Source organism: Eubalaena glacialis, chromosome 19, assembly GCF_028564815.1.
Source record: "Eubalaena glacialis isolate mEubGla1 chromosome 19, mEubGla1.1.hap2.+ XY, whole genome shotgun sequence".
NCBI lineage: Eukaryota > Metazoa > Chordata > Mammalia > Artiodactyla > Balaenidae > Eubalaena > Eubalaena glacialis.
Window position 1 is genome coordinate 37,224,540 of NC_083734.1, and position 19,078 is coordinate 37,243,617.

Genomic DNA, 19,078 nt, shown 5'->3' on the forward strand with positions numbered 1-19,078 from the left:
CCTGGGTGGAGAAATCGCTGTCGGTCACCCCCACCTCTCTCAGAGCCAGAAGGCCTGATTGACAGGCACACACCCACGAGGGTGGGGTGAGGGGGCCAAGGGGCTGGCCATCTCTGGGAAGGCAGGGAACCGGCATTCTTGGCAGGGGAGGCGAAAGAGGGGGCTTCCATGTGGAAGAGGAAGGAAATATCTAGAACCTTTTCATCTCCACAGGAGAAGACCAGGGAGGGACAGTCAGCCCAGCTATCAACCCCGAGGGAGCGCCACCCTCCTTCTGCATCAACAACCTCCGGGCAGGATCAGACCCTTCAACAATCAGCTCAGCTCTGCCCCCAAACAAAGGGAGGTGAGGCTGCCCTGGGCTGCAGGATCAAAGAGAAGTGTCCACCCCACCCTGCAGCCAGCCTGGTCCTTGCTGCTGAGAGACCATGAGTCAAAAAGGAAACCGGAGCTGGAAGACAAATGAAGCAGTGGTGTGGTTGATGACTTTATTATGGCATAAAAAACACAGGCTGCTTCTTCCTCCTCCTCCCCCCCCCCCCAAAATGGGTTCACAGCACTTAAAGAAAAAAAAATCCTACATTTCTCCTCTAGGGGGCTGCCTAGAAGGGGGCAGACAGCCAAGCAACCTAGATCTATAAAAGAGGGGAGCAAAAGAAAACCTATCCAAAGCCCTCACCAGCACACCTTAGAGCTCGGGGCCTCCATGGGAATATCCGTGCTGTCCTCTCCCCAACGCACATTTGGGAGTTCCCCTGAGGATGGTCACTGGGAAAGGCTGTCCTAGTGGCAAAGGGAGAGGTGGCTGGTTTCCTCAGCTGGAGGAAAACGGCATCTCACACCCACAGCGCCCTCCCTCTCTCCCCCTCATCCACCTGGCCAGGCAACCTGCAGGCACTGCCAACTCTCTTCTGCCCCCAGCCCTCTCAGCAAGGAAAGGGACCTCTGGTCGGATTAGCAGGAGGTAGGGGAAGAGGGAGCATAAAGAAAGGACATTACTTCTTAACCTACCCCAGGCCCATGCGTCCTTCAGGGAGAGTCACCCCATCCCTCTTAAGAAGGGCTCTCTTCTACACAAACATATTCCCACCCAGATCCCAGCCCCACTTCCCAATAGCACCCAGTCCTTGGACTGATATCCCCAAGGAAGGAAGAGATGCCGTGGGCCTAGGCTCCAGGACCTTGGCTGGGGTGAACAAGATGGGGTCTCCCTGGCTGGAGACCCCAGGCTCAGTAGAGAAACACACACACACACACACACACACACAGAAACACACACATGCATGGGTACACACAACATGAACACACATGTCCTAATATTAAATAAAATACCCTTTGCTTATAACTTAAAAAATCAATACACAACTAATCCTTGCACAGGGCTCTGGGTGGAGAAAGAAAGGCAGGGAAACGGGAGGTCGGGGGGAATCTTAAGGCCTCTACCTGGAGCCTGGGAAAGCCCACTAGCTCCAGGCTCCTGCGGCCTGTCAGACCCTGCCCCCATCAGCTTTTTTCCTTTTGCCTGGCTCAGCCTCTTCTGGCTTCACCCCTCCCCACGTTCCCCACTCCAGGATCACCATCAGGACGTATTTCTGGCATCTAAAGAAGGGAACAGGGACAGCTTCCTGGACATCACCTCAGAAGGCAGGCCCCTTCCAGTGACAGGACAACTTCCTCATATGGAAGGGGAGCCCCACAAGAGATGAGATGGGGAGGAGCCTCCTAACACACTCTACAGGAGGGGCAAGGCTTGTAGGCAGCACGAAAGGGGAGGGTCGAGCTAAAGAAAGAGTGGGGCTTAGCTTCTCTGCAAGCAGATGGCCAGGCAGGGACAGAGTCCTCCACTCTGAGCAGGAACCGCTGGAGGTCCCTCTGCTGGGACACCCCCACCTACCCTCACCCAACCGAGGTCACCCTCTTCCTTCCATCCCTCAGGGGAGGGCAAATGCCAGGCACCAAGGGTGAGGAACTACATCAGTTCTGGAGCAAGGGCTCTTGGCTGCCTTGAAGGCCTGCCTGGGGTGACAGATGAGAGTGGACTACTGAACTTTACTTTTATAAAGACCAAGAGTTAAGGACTGAATCAGAGCTAGAGAGGGAAGGGCTTACTTCCACTCCCTGACCAAATCCCTTTCTCTCATTTTAGAGGAAGACTTCCTTGCTCAACCTCCACATCTGGCTCCCTCCTCCACCCCACAGTTCTGGCTGGAAGCTGTCGCCCATTCTGGCCCTCTTCCCTTCTTCCCTCGTGGCTCCATCACACTGGGTCTGGAAGGCTTAATAAGGAGGCACATCAGAGACATTATTTCTGCGGTGACAACCCTCCCAGCCAGATAGAAACTCCTCCCTTAGGGGGACCCCCAGCCTCTGCTACCCCATCTCAGCTCTCCCTCCGGAAACCCCGGGGTAAAGCACTCTAGGGGGGATGACAGGGACCCGGGCCGCAGCGCGGCTCCAGAGGCCCTTTTATGTCCGGGTTCCCAGGCGCTAACGACGTGTCCAGACAGCTACCCCCAGCGCCCGGGGCGGCCCCACTCCTCTCTGCTCCGGGGACGCGCCGTATCCTCCACCCTATCCCCTCGGCCCTCCAGCCGCCGTTGGGGTAGTCCACCCCAACCCCCCAGCCCAGGGGCGTGAAGTGAAAGAGCGAGGAAGGGGAGAACTGATGGGCACGCGCAGCTCCTCCCCGCCCAGTCAAACGCGTCCGTCCTGTCCAGCCCCAGAGACTAAGAGACCCCTAAGCGACCCGGCTCCCTGACCCCCGCACCACTTTCCCTCCCTCTCCATAAATAACCACCTTCTCTTACTCAAGCCACCCCCCCCCCAAGGGCATCAGGCCAGAGGGCTCTCTGCTGATGGCCCCAGGGGAGACCAACGGGGAGGCGGGACGGGGAGGCGGGACGAGGAGCTCAGCTGCAGGGAGCCGCGCTGCCCTCGGCCTCGCGCTTGCCTTTGCCCCCGGGGGGCTCCGCTCCGCCGGCCTTGCCCTCTCCCGCCGCCGCCCCGGCAGCCTCCTCTTTGGCGCCCTCGTGGGTTTTCATGTGTTTGGCCAGGTGGTCGCTGCGCATGAAGACTCGGCTGCAGACTGCGCAGGGGAACTTCTTGGTGCCGGTGTGGGTCTGGAGGCGGCGCTGCAGCTCGTCGGAGCGCGTGAAGCGCTTGCCGCAGAAGAGCCAGTTGCACACGAAGGGGCGGTCGCCGCTGTGCCAGCGCAAGTGTGCCTTCAGGTGCGATGTCTTGGCGTAGGCTTTCCCACAGCCCGGGATGTGGCAATTGTGCAAATGCTTCTTCTTGCCCCCATCGGGCCCGCACGGAGCCCCCAGTCGCTCCGCCTCCAGGCAGTTGGGGCAGCGGCACACGGTCTGGCCTGAGCTGCGGGGCGCTGACCGCCGGGAGCCTTTGGGCCGGGCCGCCCCATCCAGACTGGTATCCAGCCCCTGGGATTCCGGGGCGGCTGCTTCCAAGGCCTTCGCCCCGTCGGGAGGCCCGAGGAGGTGCTGCCCTCCGGCGGCTGGGAGGAGGTGGTGCGGGTGCGGGTGTGGGTGGGGCGGCTGGGCACAAAGCTGGTGGTCTCCGACGTAGCCCCCCAAGCCAGCCTGAAGCGCCCCGGGGTGGCCAGGTGAGGTCAGCGCGCCCTGAGTGTGGGGGAGGTCCATCCAGCTGGTACCCGGATGAAGGTCCCACCACGAGCCCTCCTCGGTGCCTGGGCGTGTCGGCCGGAACCACGATTCGTAATGGTGTGACACGTCCGGCTGCAGGAGCTTGGAAGAGGGTCCCGGGGCCAAGGGACTGTCGCTTTCCAGGTCCTCGCAGGTTACCCGAGAGGAGTAACAGTGGGCATGGCACTCAGTGAATGTTTTTGAATGAATTCATTAATTTTTAAACTGTGATTGATTGATTGATTGATTGATTGATTGATTGATTTCCACAATGTATTTTCCTGTGTTGCCTACATAACTATAGTGAAACTCTGATTCTTATAAGGAACTCTTGGTGTTATGGGATGTTTAGGAAAGGCGGTGAGTTTAAGACGCTGTACTGACGCTACTAAAACCTCCTGGTGAAGGGACCTCATGAGCCTGCTCTCCGGTGTGCTGGCAAAAGAAAAACTGACCCTCGGTGCTCTCTCCCCAAGGTAGGCATCAGCAAACTAACAAGGGAAAGGAAGGAGGCCGCTAAAGATAGGCATCTGCAGGAATTGCTAATCCAGCTCCAGACACAGCCTCAACACCTTCATTAACCCAAAATGAACTGTGTGAAACTGGATTTCTGAACCACAAGACAGGTAAGGGAGTCTTTTCCAAAGCCAGGTGTAGAAGAGCTCTTTACCTTGAGTCTAAAATCGCCTTCGGGCCATTGAACGTACCCACTCTCATTTGCTTGTGTCGTGAGAAATCACAGAATTTTTGAGCTGAAGGGGTGTAAAACCCACACTTCTTACTGAAGAGTAGTCAGCAAAGAAAGTATATTGAATTAGGCTACAGCAATGTATTTTCTTTATATTTCTCACACTACAGCTGAACACAAACAACGTCTTTTTCCATACCTCAGAGCTTCCTATTGGCCACAGATAATTCACTTCAGAGATATATGCTTTTTGAAAAATAATGTTCTGGGTGGCTGGGGAGAGCCCTGTGGTGGGTGTTCAGGAATTCTTTCTGCTTTACCATTTAAAAGAGCTAATAATGGTTGGGGAAGCACCCACACCTTTTGCTCCCTGAAGAATTCGGTGCTAAACTTAGTTCTTTGCAGCTCTGTGTTGCATACATTTTAAGCAGTTAGGAACTTTGCACATGAGCAGGAATCAAAGTGAAATTCAAAAGTGGAACTTCATGGACCATTCGCATATTGGAGAGGCATCAGTGGGATTCCATGACAATGCTAATTTGAGTGTTTTTGCTTGGTGCCTTTTATTGCCCGTGCCAAAGATCAGTACTATGGAAAGCAGAGCGATTCATATATTTGAGTTAAACAAGTCTCTTGGCCTCTTTGTACCTTAGTTTCCTCATTTGAAAAAAAAAAATAAATGGCTCTCAAGACATACTTTCCAGAATTCATCCTGGGCTTACACCCAGCTAACCAAGAACTGCATGGTGTTTTTACACACAGTTTTTTACATGTATTCATCTTCTATTCCACTTACAACTTGTGTAAAAACTGCATTCCATGCCAGGCCTGAAACGTTCCAAAGCTCAGTTCTGTGAGTAAATTGCAACCAAGATTTCTACAACAAAAGACACAAGCAAAAGAAGAATAAAAATATATATTCTTTCAGAACATTTATCCTTTGGCAATAATTCTAATTTATATATGATGAAACATAACAACACTACTCCCTCCATACGCTAAAGAAATCTCACTGTGGAAGATATTATGATTTATACTTTCATGATTATATATGTGGTGCATTAGATACAAAATAGTAAATGCTCATTAAATACTTGTGTTAAGTGATCTTTATTTCTCCAGAAAGGCAGCACTATCGACATTTTGGGCTGGATAATTCTTTGCTGTGGGAGGCTCTCCTGTACACTGTTGGACGTTTAGTAGCATCTCTGGCCTCTGTCCACTAGATGCCAGCAGCATATACAGTTCTGACAAGCAAAAATGTCTCCAGACGCTACCAAATGTCACCTGCGTGCAAAATCACCCTGGTTGAGAGCCACTGCTCTATAATGATTCACTCTGATCTGTGTAATACTTCTCACACTAATCTTTGCTAGAGACAAAAAGGATTTGCTACAAAATTTTAGTAGTAATCTTAATCATATTTCCAAATGAGTAACAAATTAATTTTATTAAAAATTAAGCTTTACAAAAATTCCAAATATAATGAAGTTATATTTGTAACTTAGATAAACTGCAAAAAAGGTAGTGGTTCAAATGTACGTCTTTCGATAGACTGTATTTTACTGCAGCATAAATCTCTAGGAAAAGGAAAAGGAGAATATTGCCTCAATTAGCTATTAGATATCTAATTAGTAGGAATAACTAGTAGAGGTTAGAATGATAATAACAAATAAGAAGCTTTGGTCTAAACTCCAAACCTTAGGAATTATTATTTGAACCTTCCAGAGCCCCTAGCCCTGCCTTCACCTCTCTTAAGAGTCTCACCTTCAGGATCTTCATAAATTAAATATACAACTATAGATCTTGATAGATTTTGGAGGTAATCTTTCCTGAGAGCAGAAGCATTGATTAGATGCCACCTTTTGTGGTCTCATCAAATTCTAGATTATGAGCTCAAAGTTTTTATCTCTATATATCATTATAATTTCTAATATTAAAAGGAATATTCTTATATTTACACACTTCCCAGTAGAGTTCTGTTTTTCTAGGCCAATTCACTACCAGAAGAAATAAAAGATACCCTTTCACACAACTTGAAAGGAAGTTACTCCTCTCATTAATATGTAGCTTTAATTCAGTATTACACTTTCTATCATATTGACTTTTATTCGAAAATACCTACTCTTGACTATAGCTGACTATCTTATTTCCATTGATTCCAGCTTAGTCTCTCATTTCACCTGGATGGGTATAACTGTCTTCTGACTGGTGTTTCCATCTCTACCCTCTCCCTTTCTAAGCCATCCTCCACGCGATCACCAGATTAACTCTCCGGAAGTGGTCTTCAAATACCAGCATCACTTGTGAACTTCTTGAAGATACGAATAGTCAGCCCTACTCTGGACCTCTGGAATCAGTAACTATGGGAGTGGAGCTTGTGTTTTCACAAGCCCTCCAAGTGGTTGGTTCTGTTGCAGGCTAATGCTTGTGCTAAAGCACTGCTGTGGTAACATGGTAGCTTGGCATGGTATCCCTGGCTTGGCCTCCAAAGCCCTAGATGATGTGGCTCTAAGCTCCTACTCTTCCCACTTGTACTCTACAGGTACTCAGAGTATTTTTCCTGTGTTTTGCCTTTCTCCCACTTTCCTGTTGCAAGCTTATTCTTCCCAAGATGTCCGTCATTGATACCCAATGGCCCTTCGAGGTCCCGTTTAAACAGCATTGCTCTAGTAACATCTTCCCTGATCCAATTTGAAGTCTTTTTTCCCTCTTTTGTGCTCCAATACCAACTTATAGCTCTCATTGCCCATATTCATTTCTTTCTTTAAATATAGCTGTTTTTGCAACCCATTTCCTCTGAGCAGAAACTCCTTCAAAGTATGGACTAGATCCTGCTTATGTGCATCGTCTATCATGTTTAAAGCCAACGCGTGGACATAAAGCAAACTCAAATATTTATAAAATCAACAAATAGCTGGGGAGTGGATAGAAGGAGGAAACGACTGTTTTAAAAGAAATGTAGTTTTATTACTTCATGGTGCCTCCACAGCACTTTGTCGTTATGGTTTGAGCTTATATGTTTACTTTCCCTGTGAGATCATGAGTTGCTAAAGGGAGTCCTGTCTTACCCGTCTTTGTGTTTACAACACTAGGCATAGTGCTGATCAGCATATTCTTTTTTCGCTTTTTTATTGATTGGCAGTTTTTTTTTTAAAGAATGAGAATACTTATTCTTTTTTAAAGAATGAGAATACTTATCCAAATACCAAATACTATTTGGCGCCTGAGATTCTTTTCAAACCTCCACTGCTCAGATGCTGAGCAGTCAGACTCACAAGGATTAATGGGAGGTGAAGGCTGCTTCTGGTGTGATGTACGGGGTGGGGGTCGGGAGGTTGCCATTGGACGTCATTCCGGAAGCAAACATCAAGACTGTGTGGTGATAAACATGAGTCCCCGAGGTGGCTGGCCTGAAAGCCGGTTCACATCCTGAACTTCCCCAGCTGCCCGCTTGGGGGCAGGACCGGGCAGAACAGCACAGCCCCAGGCTGCAGTCCCCAGGCTGCAGGTTCCTCGGTCACTTTCCCATTCCTGACTTCACTCACCCACCCTAGAGGGATTCTATTCCCACTTCCCAGGAGAGGAGAGGGTGGCTCAGAGACGTTGCCCAGGGGTCAGGCCAGATGTTTTGATTTCCCGAACTCCCTCTCAGCCCCTCCAGGACTGTCCTGCCAGGGGTGCCAGAACTGAGGGGTCAGAGGTGGCCTCGGGCTCCATTGCGGGGGGTGGGGGTGGGGTGTGGGGGGTGGGGAGTGGCGGCAGCCAGGCAGCATTGCCGGTCAGAGCGAGCGAGTGAGAGGCATGAGAGCCGCACCAAAGGCCCCCGATAAGAATGCAGGTCAGCGGGAGGAGCTGCAAGGGGAGGAGGGGCAGTCCCAGCCCTGCCCAGACAGGCCCAGCCGCCCCCACAGCTGCCCTCCTCGCCCTGGGGGCAGCAATGGGGGAGAGCAGGAGAGGACTCGCCAGGCTCCTGGGGTCTAAGTCCCCCAGAACCAGGAAGACAAAAGAGGAGCCCCAGGGAGCGGGGTGGGCCTGAGGTCACCGTAACACGCCTGGCCCTCCGCCACCCAGGCAGACAGAAACAAACGTATGGCCCCCTCAACTGGTCTGCTTTCCTCTGTAACCCCTAAATCATTCTGATGCCCCCATTTAAGAAACTTTGTGACCCCAGACTCTCCCAAACAAGTGGTGGAATGGGCCAGCCTGGGTACCAGATTTGGCTCTGAGAAATTGGGTTAGGGTTAGAGTGGGGGGAAATAGGAATCCCACTGGGGTAGATGATAATTTTGGCCAAGATGTAGGATGGAAAGGTGAAAGAACGTAATAACCTACTCTGCCCCCTTGGAGCCAAAAACTGATCCTCTGTCAACTTTCCTAGGTTTGGGGCCCTGGAGCCATGAGGCTTTTACTCATCTGACGTGTGTTAGGCACCAACTGTGCACCAGGCGTTTGAGCAGCCTGGGAAAGTGTGCATTTGTGCATATCCGGGGGTGCCCGATGGGTCCAGTGAGGAACTTCTGTGCACACCGTGGTTGTGTAACTGCGGCAGGTCTCTAGCTGGGAGTTGCACTAGGAACCTTTCCCTCATGCTTTTCAGCTGGGCGGGAGCCCGTCGGATATCTCGGCTGCCTTTCATCACCTTGTCCCTGATAGGGATCATCCTGGGTGGAGAAATCGCTGTCGGTCACCCCCACCTCTCTCAGAGCCAGAAGGCCTGATTGACAGGCACACACCCACGAGGGTGGGGTGAGGGGGCCAAGGGGCTGGCCATCTCTGGGAAGGCAGGGAACCGGCATTCTTGGCAGGGGAGGCGAAAGAGGGGGCTTCCATGTGGAAGAGGAAGGAAATATCTAGAACCTTTTCATCTCCACAGGAGAAGACCAGGGAGGGACAGTCAGCCCAGCTATCAACCCCGAGGGAGCGCCACCCTCCTTCTGCATCAACAACCTCCGGGCAGGATCAGACCCTTCAACAATCAGCTCAGCTCTGCCCCCAAACAAAGGGAGGTGAGGCTGCCCTGGGCTGCAGGATCAAAGAGAAGTGTCCACCCCACCCTGCAGCCAGCCTGGTCCTTGCTGCTGAGAGACCATGAGTCAAAAAGGAAACCGGAGCTGGAAGACAAATGAAGCAGTGGTGTGGTTGATGACTTTATTATGGCATAAAAAACACAGGCTGCTTCTTCCTCCTCCTCCCCCCCCCCCAAAATGGGTTCACAGCACTTAAAGAAAAAAAAATCCTACATTTCTCCTCTAGGGGGCTGCCTAGAAGGGGGCAGACAGCCAAGCAACCTAGATCTATAAAAGAGGGGAGCAAAAGAAAACCTATCCAAAGCCCTCACCAGCACACCTTAGAGCTCGGGGCCTCCATGGGAATATCCGTGCTGTCCTCTCCCCAACGCACATTTGGGAGTTCCCCTGAGGATGGTCACTGGGAAAGGCTGTCCTAGTGGCAAAGGGAGAGGTGGCTGGTTTCCTCAGCTGGAGGAAAACGGCATCTCACACCCACAGCGCCCTCCCTCTCTCCCCCTCATCCACCTGGCCAGGCAACCTGCAGGCACTGCCAACTCTCTTCTGCCCCCAGCCCTCTCAGCAAGGAAAGGGACCTCTGGTCGGATTAGCAGGAGGTAGGGGAAGAGGGAGCATAAAGAAAGGACATTACTTCTTAACCTACCCCAGGCCCATGCGTCCTTCAGGGAGAGTCACCCCATCCCTCTTAAGAAGGGCTCTCTTCTACACAAACATATTCCCACCCAGATCCCAGCCCCACTTCCCAATAGCACCCAGTCCTTGGACTGATATCCCCAAGGAAGGAAGAGATGCCGTGGGCCTAGGCTCCAGGACCTTGGCTGGGGTGAACAAGATGGGGTCTCCCTGGCTGGAGACCCCAGGCTCAGTAGAGAAACACACACACACACACACACGCACACAGAAACACACACATGCATGGGTACACACAACATGAACACACATGTCCTAATATTAAATAAAATACCCTTTGCTTATAACTTAAAAAATCAATACACAACTAATCCTTGCACAGGGCTCTGGGTGGAGAAAGAAAGGCAGGGAAACGGGAGGTCGGGGGGAATCTTAAGGCCTCTACCTGGAGCCTGGGAAAGCCCACTAGCTCCAGGCTCCTGCGGCCTGTCAGACCCTGCCCCCATCAGCTTTTTTCCTTTTGCCTGGCTCAGCCTCTTCTGGCTTCACCCCTCCCCACGTTCCCCACTCCAGGATCACCATCAGGACGTATTTCTGGCATCTAAAGAAGGGAACAGGGACAGCTTCCTGGACATCACCTCAGAAGGCAGGCCCCTTCCAGTGACAGGACAACTTCCTCATATGGAAGGGGAGCCCCACAAGAGATGAGATGGGGAGGAGCCTCCTAACACACTCTACAGGAGGGGCAAGGCTTGTAGGCAGCACGAAAGGGGAGGGTCGAGCTAAAGAAAGAGTGGGGCTTAGCTTCTCTGCAAGCAGATGGCCAGGCAGGGACAGAGTCCTCCACTCTGAGCAGGAACCGCTGGAGGTCCCTCTGCTGGGACACCCCCACCTACCCTCACCCAACCGAGGTCACCCTCTTCCTTCCATCCCTCAGGGGAGGGCAAATGCCAGGCACCAAGGGTGAGGAACTACATCAGTTCTGGAGCAAGGGCTCTTGGCTGCCTTGAAGGCCTGCCTGGGGTGACAGATGAGAGTGGACTACTGAACTTTACTTTTATAAAGACCAAGAGTTAAGGACTGAATCAGAGCTAGAGAGGGAAGGGCTTACTTCCACTCCCTGACCAAATCCCTTTCTCTCATTTTAGAGGAAGACTTCCTTGCTCAACCTCCACATCTGGCTCCCTCCTCCACCCCACAGTTCTGGCTGGAAGCTGTCGCCCATTCTGGCCCTCTTCCCTTCTTCCCTCGTGGCTCCATCACACTGGGTCTGGAAGGCTTAATAAGGAGGCACATCAGAGACATTATTTCTGCGGTGACAACCCTCCCAGCCAGATAGAAACTCCTCCCTTAGGGGGACCCCCAGCCTCTGCTACCCCATCTCAGCTCTCCCTCCGGAAACCCCGGGGTAAAGCACTCTAGGGGGGATGACAGGGACCCGGGCCGCAGCGCGGCTCCAGAGGCCCTTTTATGTCCGGGTTCCCAGGCGCTAACGACGTGTCCAGACAGCTACCCCCTGCGCCCGGGGCGGCCCCACTCCTCTCTGCTCCGGGGACGCGCCGTATCCTCCACCCTATCCCCTCGGCCCTCCAGCCGCCGTTGGGGTAGTTCACCCCAACCCCCCAGCCCAGGGGCGTGAAGTGAAAGAGCGAGGAAGGGGAGAACTGATGGGCACGCGCAGCTCCTCCCCGCCCAGTCAAACGCGTCCGTCCTGTCCAGCCCCAGAGACTAAGAGACCCCTAAGCGACCCGGCTCCCTGACCCCCGCACCACTTTCCCTCCCTCTCCATAAATAACCACCTTCTCTTACTCAAGCCACCCCCCCCCCAAGGGCATCAGGCCAGAGGGCTCTCTGCTGATGGCCCCAGGGGAGACCAACGGGGAGGCGGGACGGGGAGGCGGGACGAGGAGCTCAGCTGCAGGGAGCCGCGCTGCCCTCGGCCTCGCGCTTGCCTTTGCCCCCGGGGGGCTCCGCTCCGCCGGCCTTGCCCTCTCCCGCCGCCGCCCCGGCAGCCTCCTCTTTGGCGCCCTCGTGGGTTTTCATGTGTTTGGCCAGGTGGTCGCTGCGCATGAAGACTCGGCTGCAGACTGCGCAGGGGAACTTCTTGGTGCCGGTGTGGGTCTGGAGGCGGCGCTGCAGCTCGTCGGAGCGCGTGAAGCGCTTGCCGCAGAAGAGCCAGTTGCACACGAAGGGGCGGTCGCCGCTGTGCCAGCGCAAGTGTGCCTTCAGGTGCGATGTCTTGGCGTAGGCTTTCCCACAGCCCGGGATGTGGCAATTGTGCAAATGCTTCTTCTTGCCCCCATCGGGCCCGCACGGAGCCCCCAGTCGCTCCGCCTCCAGGCAGTTGGGGCAGCGGCACACGGTCTGGCCTGAGCTGCGGGGCGCTGACCGCCGGGAGCCTTTGGGCCGGGCCGCCCCATCCAGACTGGTATCCAGCCCCTGGGATTCCGGGGCGGCTGCTTCCAAGGCCTTCGCCCCGTCGGGAGGCCCGAGGAGGTGCTGCCCTCCGGCGGCTGGGAGGAGGTGGTGCGGGTGCGGGTGTGGGTGGGGCGGCTGGGCACAAAGCTGGTGGTCTCCGACGTAGCCCCCCAAGCCAGCCTGAAGCGCCCCGGGGTGGCCAGGTGAGGTCAGCGCGCCCTGAGTGTGGGGGAGGTCCATCCAGCTGGTACCCGGATGAAGGTCCCACCACGAGCCCTCCTCGGTGCCTGGGCGTGTCGGCCGGAACCACGATTCGTAATGGTGTGACACGTCCGGCTGCAGGAGCTTGGAAGAGGGTCCCGGGGCCAAGGGACTGTCGCTTTCCAGGTCCTCGCAGGTTACCCGAGAGGAGTAACAGTGGGCATGGCACTCAGTGAATGTTTTTGAATGAATTCATTAATTTTTAAACTGTGATTGATTGATTGATTGATTGATTGATTGATTGATTTCCACAATGTATTTTCCTGTGTTGCCTACATAACTATAGTGAAACTCTGATTCTTATAAGGAACTCTTGGTGTTATGGGATGTTTAGGAAAGGCGGTGAGTTTAAGACGCTGTACTGACGCTACTAAAACCTCCTGGTGAAGGGACCTCATGAGCCTGCTCTCCGGTGTGCTGGCAAAAGAAAAACTGACCCTCGGTGCTCTCTCCCCAAGGTAGGCATCAGCAAACTAACAAGGGAAAGGAAGGAGGCCGCTAAAGATAGGCATCTGCAGGAATTGCTAATCCAGCTCCAGACACAGCCTCAACACCTTCATTAACCCAAAATGAACTGTGTGAAACTGGATTTCTGAACCACAAGACAGGTAAGGGAGTCTTTTCCAAAGCCAGGTGTAGAAGAGCTCTTTACCTTGAGTCTAAAATCGCCTTCGGGCCATTGAACGTACCCACTCTCATTTGCTTGTGTCGTGAGAAATCACAGAATTTTTGAGCTGAAGGGGTGTAAAACCCACACTTCTTACTGAAGAGTAGTCAGCAAAGAAAGTATATTGAATTAGGCTACAGCAATGTATTTTCTTTATATTTCTCACACTACAGCTGAACACAAACAACGTCTTTTTCCATACCTCAGAGCTTCCTATTGGCCACAGATAATTCACTTCAGAGATATATGCTTTTTGAAAAATAATGTTCTGGGTGGCTGGGGAGAGCCCTGTGGTGGGTGTTCAGGAATTCTTTCTGCTTTACCATTTAAAAGAGCTAATAATGGTTGGGGAAGCACCCACACCTTTTGCTCCCTGAAGAATTCGGTGCTAAACTTAGTTCTTTGCAGCTCTGTGTTGCATACATTTTAAGCAGTTAGGAACTTTGCACATGAGCAGGAATCAAAGTGAAATTCAAAAGTGGAACTTCATGGACCATTCGCATATTGGAGAGGCATCAGTGGGATTCCATGACAATGCTAATTTGAGTGTTTTTGCTTGGTGCCTTTTATTGCCCGTGCCAAAGATCAGTACTATGGAAAGCAGAGCGATTCATATATTTGAGTTAAACAAGTCTCTTGGCCTCTTTGTACCTTCGTTTCCTCATTTGAAAAAAAAAAATAAATGGCTCTCAAGACATACTTTCCAGAATTCACCCTGGGCTTACACCCAGCTAACCAAGAACTGCATGGTGTTTTTACACACAGTTTTTTACATGTATTCATCTTCTATTCCACTTACAACTTGTGTAAAAACTGCATTCCATGCCAGGCCTGAAACGTTCCAAAGCTCAGTTCTGTGAGTAAATTGCAACCAAGATTTCTACAACAAAAGACACAAGCAAAAGAAGAATAAAAATATATATTCTTTCAGAACATTTATCCTTTGGCAATAATTCTAATTTATATATGATGAAACATAACAACACTACTCCCTCCATACGCTAAAGAAATCTCACTGTGGAAGATATTATGATTTATACTTTCATGATTATATATGTGGTGCATTAGATACAAAATAGTAAATGCTCATTAAATACTTGTGTTAAGTGATCTTTATTTCTCCAGAAAGGCAGCACTATCGACATTTTGGGCTGGATAATTCTTTGCTGTGGGAGGCTCTCCTGTACACTGTTGGACGTTTAGTAGCATCTCTGGCCTCTGTCCACTAGATGCCAGCAGCATATACAGTTCTGACAAGCAAAAATGTCTCCAGACGCTACCAAATGTCACCTGCGTGCAAAATCACCCTGGTTGAGAGCCACTGCTCTATAATGATTCACTCTGATCTGTGTAATACTTCTCACACTAATCTTTGCTAGAGACAAAAAGGATTTGCTACAAAATTTTAGTAGTAATCTTAATCATATTTCCAAATGAGTAACAAATTAATTTTATTAAAAATTAAGCTTTACAAAAATTCCAAATATAATGAAGTTATATTTGTAACTTAGATAAACTGCAAAAAAGGTAGTGGTTCAAATGTACGTCTTTCGATAGACTGTATTTTACTGCAGCATAAATCTCTAGGAAAAGGAAAAGGAGAATATTGCCTCAATTAGCTATTAGATATCTAATTAGTAGGAATAACTAGTAGAGGTTAGAATGATAATAACAAATAAGAAGCTTTGGTCTAAACTCCAAACCTTAGGAATTACTATTTGAACCTTCCAGAGCCCCTAGCCCTGCCTTCACCTCTCTTAAGAGTCTCACCTTCAGGATCTTCATAAATTAAATATACAACTATAGATCTTGATAGATTTTGGAGGTAATCTTTCCTGAGAGCAGAAGCATTGATTAGATGCCACCTTTTGTGGTCTCATCAAATTCTAGATTATGAGCTCAAAGTTTTTATCTCTATATATCATTATAATTTCTAATATTAAAAGGAATATTCTTATATTTACACACTTCCCAGTAGAGTTCTGTTTTTCTAGGCCAATTCACTACCAGAAGAAATAAAAGATACCCTTTCACACAACTTGAAAGGAAGTTACTCCTCTCATTAATATGTAGCTTTAATTCAGTATTACACTTTCTATCATATTGACTTTTATTCGAAAATACCTACTCTTGACTATAGCTGACTATCTTATTTCCATTGATTCCAGCTTAGTCTCTCATTTCACCTGGATGGGTATAACTGTCTTCTGACTGGTGTTTCCATCTCTACCCTCTCCCTTTCTAAGCCATCCTCCACGCGATCACCAGATTAACTCTCCGGAAGTGGTCTTCAAATACCAGCATCACTTGTGAACTTCTTGAAGATACGAATAGTCAGCCCTACTCTGGACCTCTGGAATCAGTAACTATGGGAGTGGAGCTTGTGTTTTCACAAGCCCTCCAAGTGGTTGGTTCTGTTGCAGGCTAATGCTTGTGCTAAAGCACTGCTGTGGTAACATGGTAGCTTGGCATGGTATCCCTGGCTTGGCCTCCAAAGCCCTAGATGATGTGGCTCTAAGCTCCTACTCTTCCCACTTGTACTCTACAGGTACTCAGAGTATTTTTCCTGTGCTTTGCCTTTCTCCCACTTTCCTGTTGCAAGCTTATTCTTCCCAAGATGTCCGTCATTGATACCCAATGGCCCTTCGAGGTCCCGTTTAAACAGCATTGCTCTAGTAACATCTTCCCTGATCCAATTTGAAGTCTTTTTTCCCTCTTTTGTGCTCCAATACCAACTTATAGCTCTCATTGCCCATATTCATTTCTTTCTTTAAATATAGCTGTTTTTGCAACCCATTTCCTCTGAGCAGAAACTCCTTCAAAGTATGGACTAGATCCTGCTTATGTGCATCGTCTATCATGTTTAAAGCCAACGCGTGGACATAAAGCAAACTCAAATATTTATAAAATCAACAAATAGCTGGGGAGTGGATAGAAGGAGGAAACGACTGTTTTAAAAGAAATGTAGTTTTATTACTTCATGGTGCCTCCACAGCACTTTGTCGTTATGGTTTGAGCTTATATGTTTACTTTCCCTGTGAGATCATGAGTTGCTAAAAGGAGTCCTGTCTTACCCGTCTTTGTGTTTACAACACTAGGCATAGTGCTGATCAGCATATTCTTTTTTCGCTTTTTTATTGATTGGCAGTTTTTTTTTTAAAGAATGAGAATACTTATTCTTTTTTAAAGAATGAGAATACTTATCCAAATACCAAATACTATTTGGCGCCTGAGATTCTTTTCAAACCTCCACTGCTCAGATGCTGAGCAGTCAGACTCACAAGGATTAATGGGAGGTGAAGGCTGCTTCTGGTGTGATGTACGGGGTGGGGGTCGGGAGGTTGCCATTGGACGTCATTCCGGAAGCAAACATCAAGACTGTGTGGTGATAAACATGAGTCCCCGAGGTGGCTGGCCTGAAAGCCGGTTCACATCCTGAACTTCCCCAGCTGCCCGCTTGGGGGCAGGACCGGGCAGAACAGCACAGCCCCAGGCTGCAGTCCCCAGGCTGCAGGTTCCTCGGTCACTTTCCCATTCCTGACTTCACTCACCCACCCTAGAGGGATTCTATTCCCACTTCCCAGGAGAGGAGAGGGTGGCTCAGAGACGTTGCCCAGGGGTCAGGCCAGATGTTTTGATTTCCCGAACTCCCTCTCAGCCCCTCCAGGACTGTCCTGCCAGGGGTGCCAGAACTGAGGGGTCAGAGGTGGCCTCGGGCTCCATTGCGGGGGGGGGGGGGGGTGGGGTGTGGGGGGTGGGGAGTGGCGGCAGCCAGGCAGCATTGCCGGTCAGAGCGAGCGAGTGAGAGGCATGAGAGCCGCACCAAAGGCCCCCGATAAGAATGCAGGTCAGCGGGAGGAGCTGCAAGGGGAGGAGGGGCAGTCCCAGCCCTGCCCAGACAGGCCCAGCCGCCCCCACAGCTGCCCTCCTCGCCCTGGGGGCAGCAATGGGGGAGAGCAGGAGAGGACTCGCCAGGCTCCTGGGGTCTAAGTCCCCCAGAACCAGGAAGACAAAAGAGGAGCCCCAGGGAGCGGGGTGGGCCTGAGGTCACCGTAACACGCCTGGCCCTCCGCCACCCAGGCAGACAGAAACAAACGTATGGCCCCCTCAACTGGTCTGCTTTCCTCTGTAACCCCTAAATCATTCTGATGCCCCCATTTAAGAAACTTTGTGACCCCAGACTCTCCCAAACAAGTGGTGGAATGGGCCAGCCTGGGTACCAGATTTGGCTCTGAGAAATTGGGTTAGGGTTAGAGTGGGGGGAAATAGGAATCCCACTGGGGTAGATGATAATTTTGGCCAAGATGTAGGATGGAAAGGTGAAAGAACGTAATAACCTACTCTGCCCCCTTGGAGCCAAAAACTGATCCTCTGTCAACTTTCCTAGGTTTGGGGCCCTGGAGCCATGAGGCTTTTACTCATCTGACGTGTGTTAGGCACCAACTGTGCACCAGGCGTTTGAGCAGCCTGGGAAAGTGTGCATTTGTGCATATCCGGGGGTGCCCGATGGGTCCAGTGAGGAACTTCTGTGCACACCGTGGTTGTGTAACTGCGGCAGGTCTCTAGCTGGGAGTTGCACTAGGAACCTTTCCCTCATGCTTTTCAGCTGGGCGGGAGCCCATCGGATATCTCGGCTGCCTTTCATCACCTTGTCCCTGATAGGGATCATCCTGGGTGGAGAAATCGCTGTCGGTCACCCCCACCTCTCTCAGAGCCAGAAGGCCTGATTGACAGGCACACACCCACGAGGGTGGGGTGAGGGGGCCAAGGGGCTGGCCATCTCTGGGAAGGCAGGGAACCGGCATTCTTGGCAGGGGAGGCGAAAGAGGGGGCTTCCATGTGGAAGAGGAAGGAAATATCTAGAACCTTTTCATCTCCACAGGAGAAGACCAGGGAGGGACAGTCAGCCCAGCTATCAACCCCGAGGGAGCGCCACCCTCCTTCTGCATCAACAACCTCCGGGCAGGATCAGACCCTTCAACAATCAGCTCAGCTCTGCCCCCAAACAAAGGGAGGTGAGGCTGCCCTGGGCTGCAGGATCAAAGAGAAGTGTCCACCCCACCCTGCAGCCAGCCTGGTCCTTGCTGCTGAGAGACCATGAGTCAAAAAGGAAACCGGAGCTGGAAGACAAATGAAGCAGTGGTGTGGTTGATGACTTTATTATGGCATAAAAAACACAGGCTGCTTCTTCCTCCTCCTCCCCCCCCCCCAAAATGGGTTCACAGCACTTAAAGAAAAAAAAATCCTACATTTCTCCTCTAGGGGGCTGCCTAGAAGGGGGCAGACAGCCAAGCAACCTAGATCTATAAAAGAGGGGAGCAAAAGAAAACCTATCCAAAGCCCTCACCAGCACACCTTAGAGCTCGGGGCCTCCATGGGAATATCCGTGCTGTCCTCTCCCCAACGCACATTTGGGAGTTCCCCTGAGGATGGTCACTGGGAAAGGCTGTCCTAGTGGCAAAGGGAGAGGTGGCTGGTTTCCTCAGCTGGAGGAAAACGGCATCTCACACCCACAGCGCCCTCCCTCTCTCCCCCTCATCCACCTGGCCAGGCAACCTGCAGGCACTGCCAACTCTCTTCTGCCCCCAGCCCTCTCAGCAAGGAAAGGGACCTCTGGTCGGATTAGCAGGAGGTAGGGGAAGAGGGAGCATAAAGAAAGGACATTACTTCTTAACCTACCCCAGGCCCATGCGTCCTTCAGGGAGAGTCACCCCATCCCTCTTAA

At 51.2% G+C, this 19,078-nt stretch overlaps 2 protein-coding genes across 2 annotated transcripts; both read right to left on the bottom strand.

Annotated features, from left to right (window-relative positions):
• Positions 1-2,909: 2,909 nt before the first annotated feature.
• LOC133080787 (transcription factor Sp6-like) lies at positions 2,910-9,010 on the bottom strand. The gene is made up of 3 exons (XM_061176890.1): positions 8,990-9,010; positions 8,023-8,202; positions 2,910-3,845 (listed from the first exon to the last, which is right to left on the bottom strand). Exons 1-3 carry the CDS (start codon positions 9,008-9,010, stop codon positions 2,910-2,912), a joined length of 1,137 nt encoding a protein of 378 aa, XP_061032873.1.
• A 2,908-nt stretch (positions 9,011-11,918) lies between these two features.
• Positions 11,919-18,022, bottom strand: LOC133080788 (transcription factor Sp6-like). The gene is made up of 2 exons (XM_061176891.1): positions 18,002-18,022; positions 11,919-12,854 (listed from the first exon to the last, which is right to left on the bottom strand). The coding sequence occupies exons 1-2, from the start codon at positions 18,020-18,022 to the stop codon at positions 11,919-11,921; spliced, it is 957 nt and encodes a 318-aa protein (XP_061032874.1).
• Between the last annotated feature and the right edge of the window lie 1,056 nt (positions 18,023-19,078).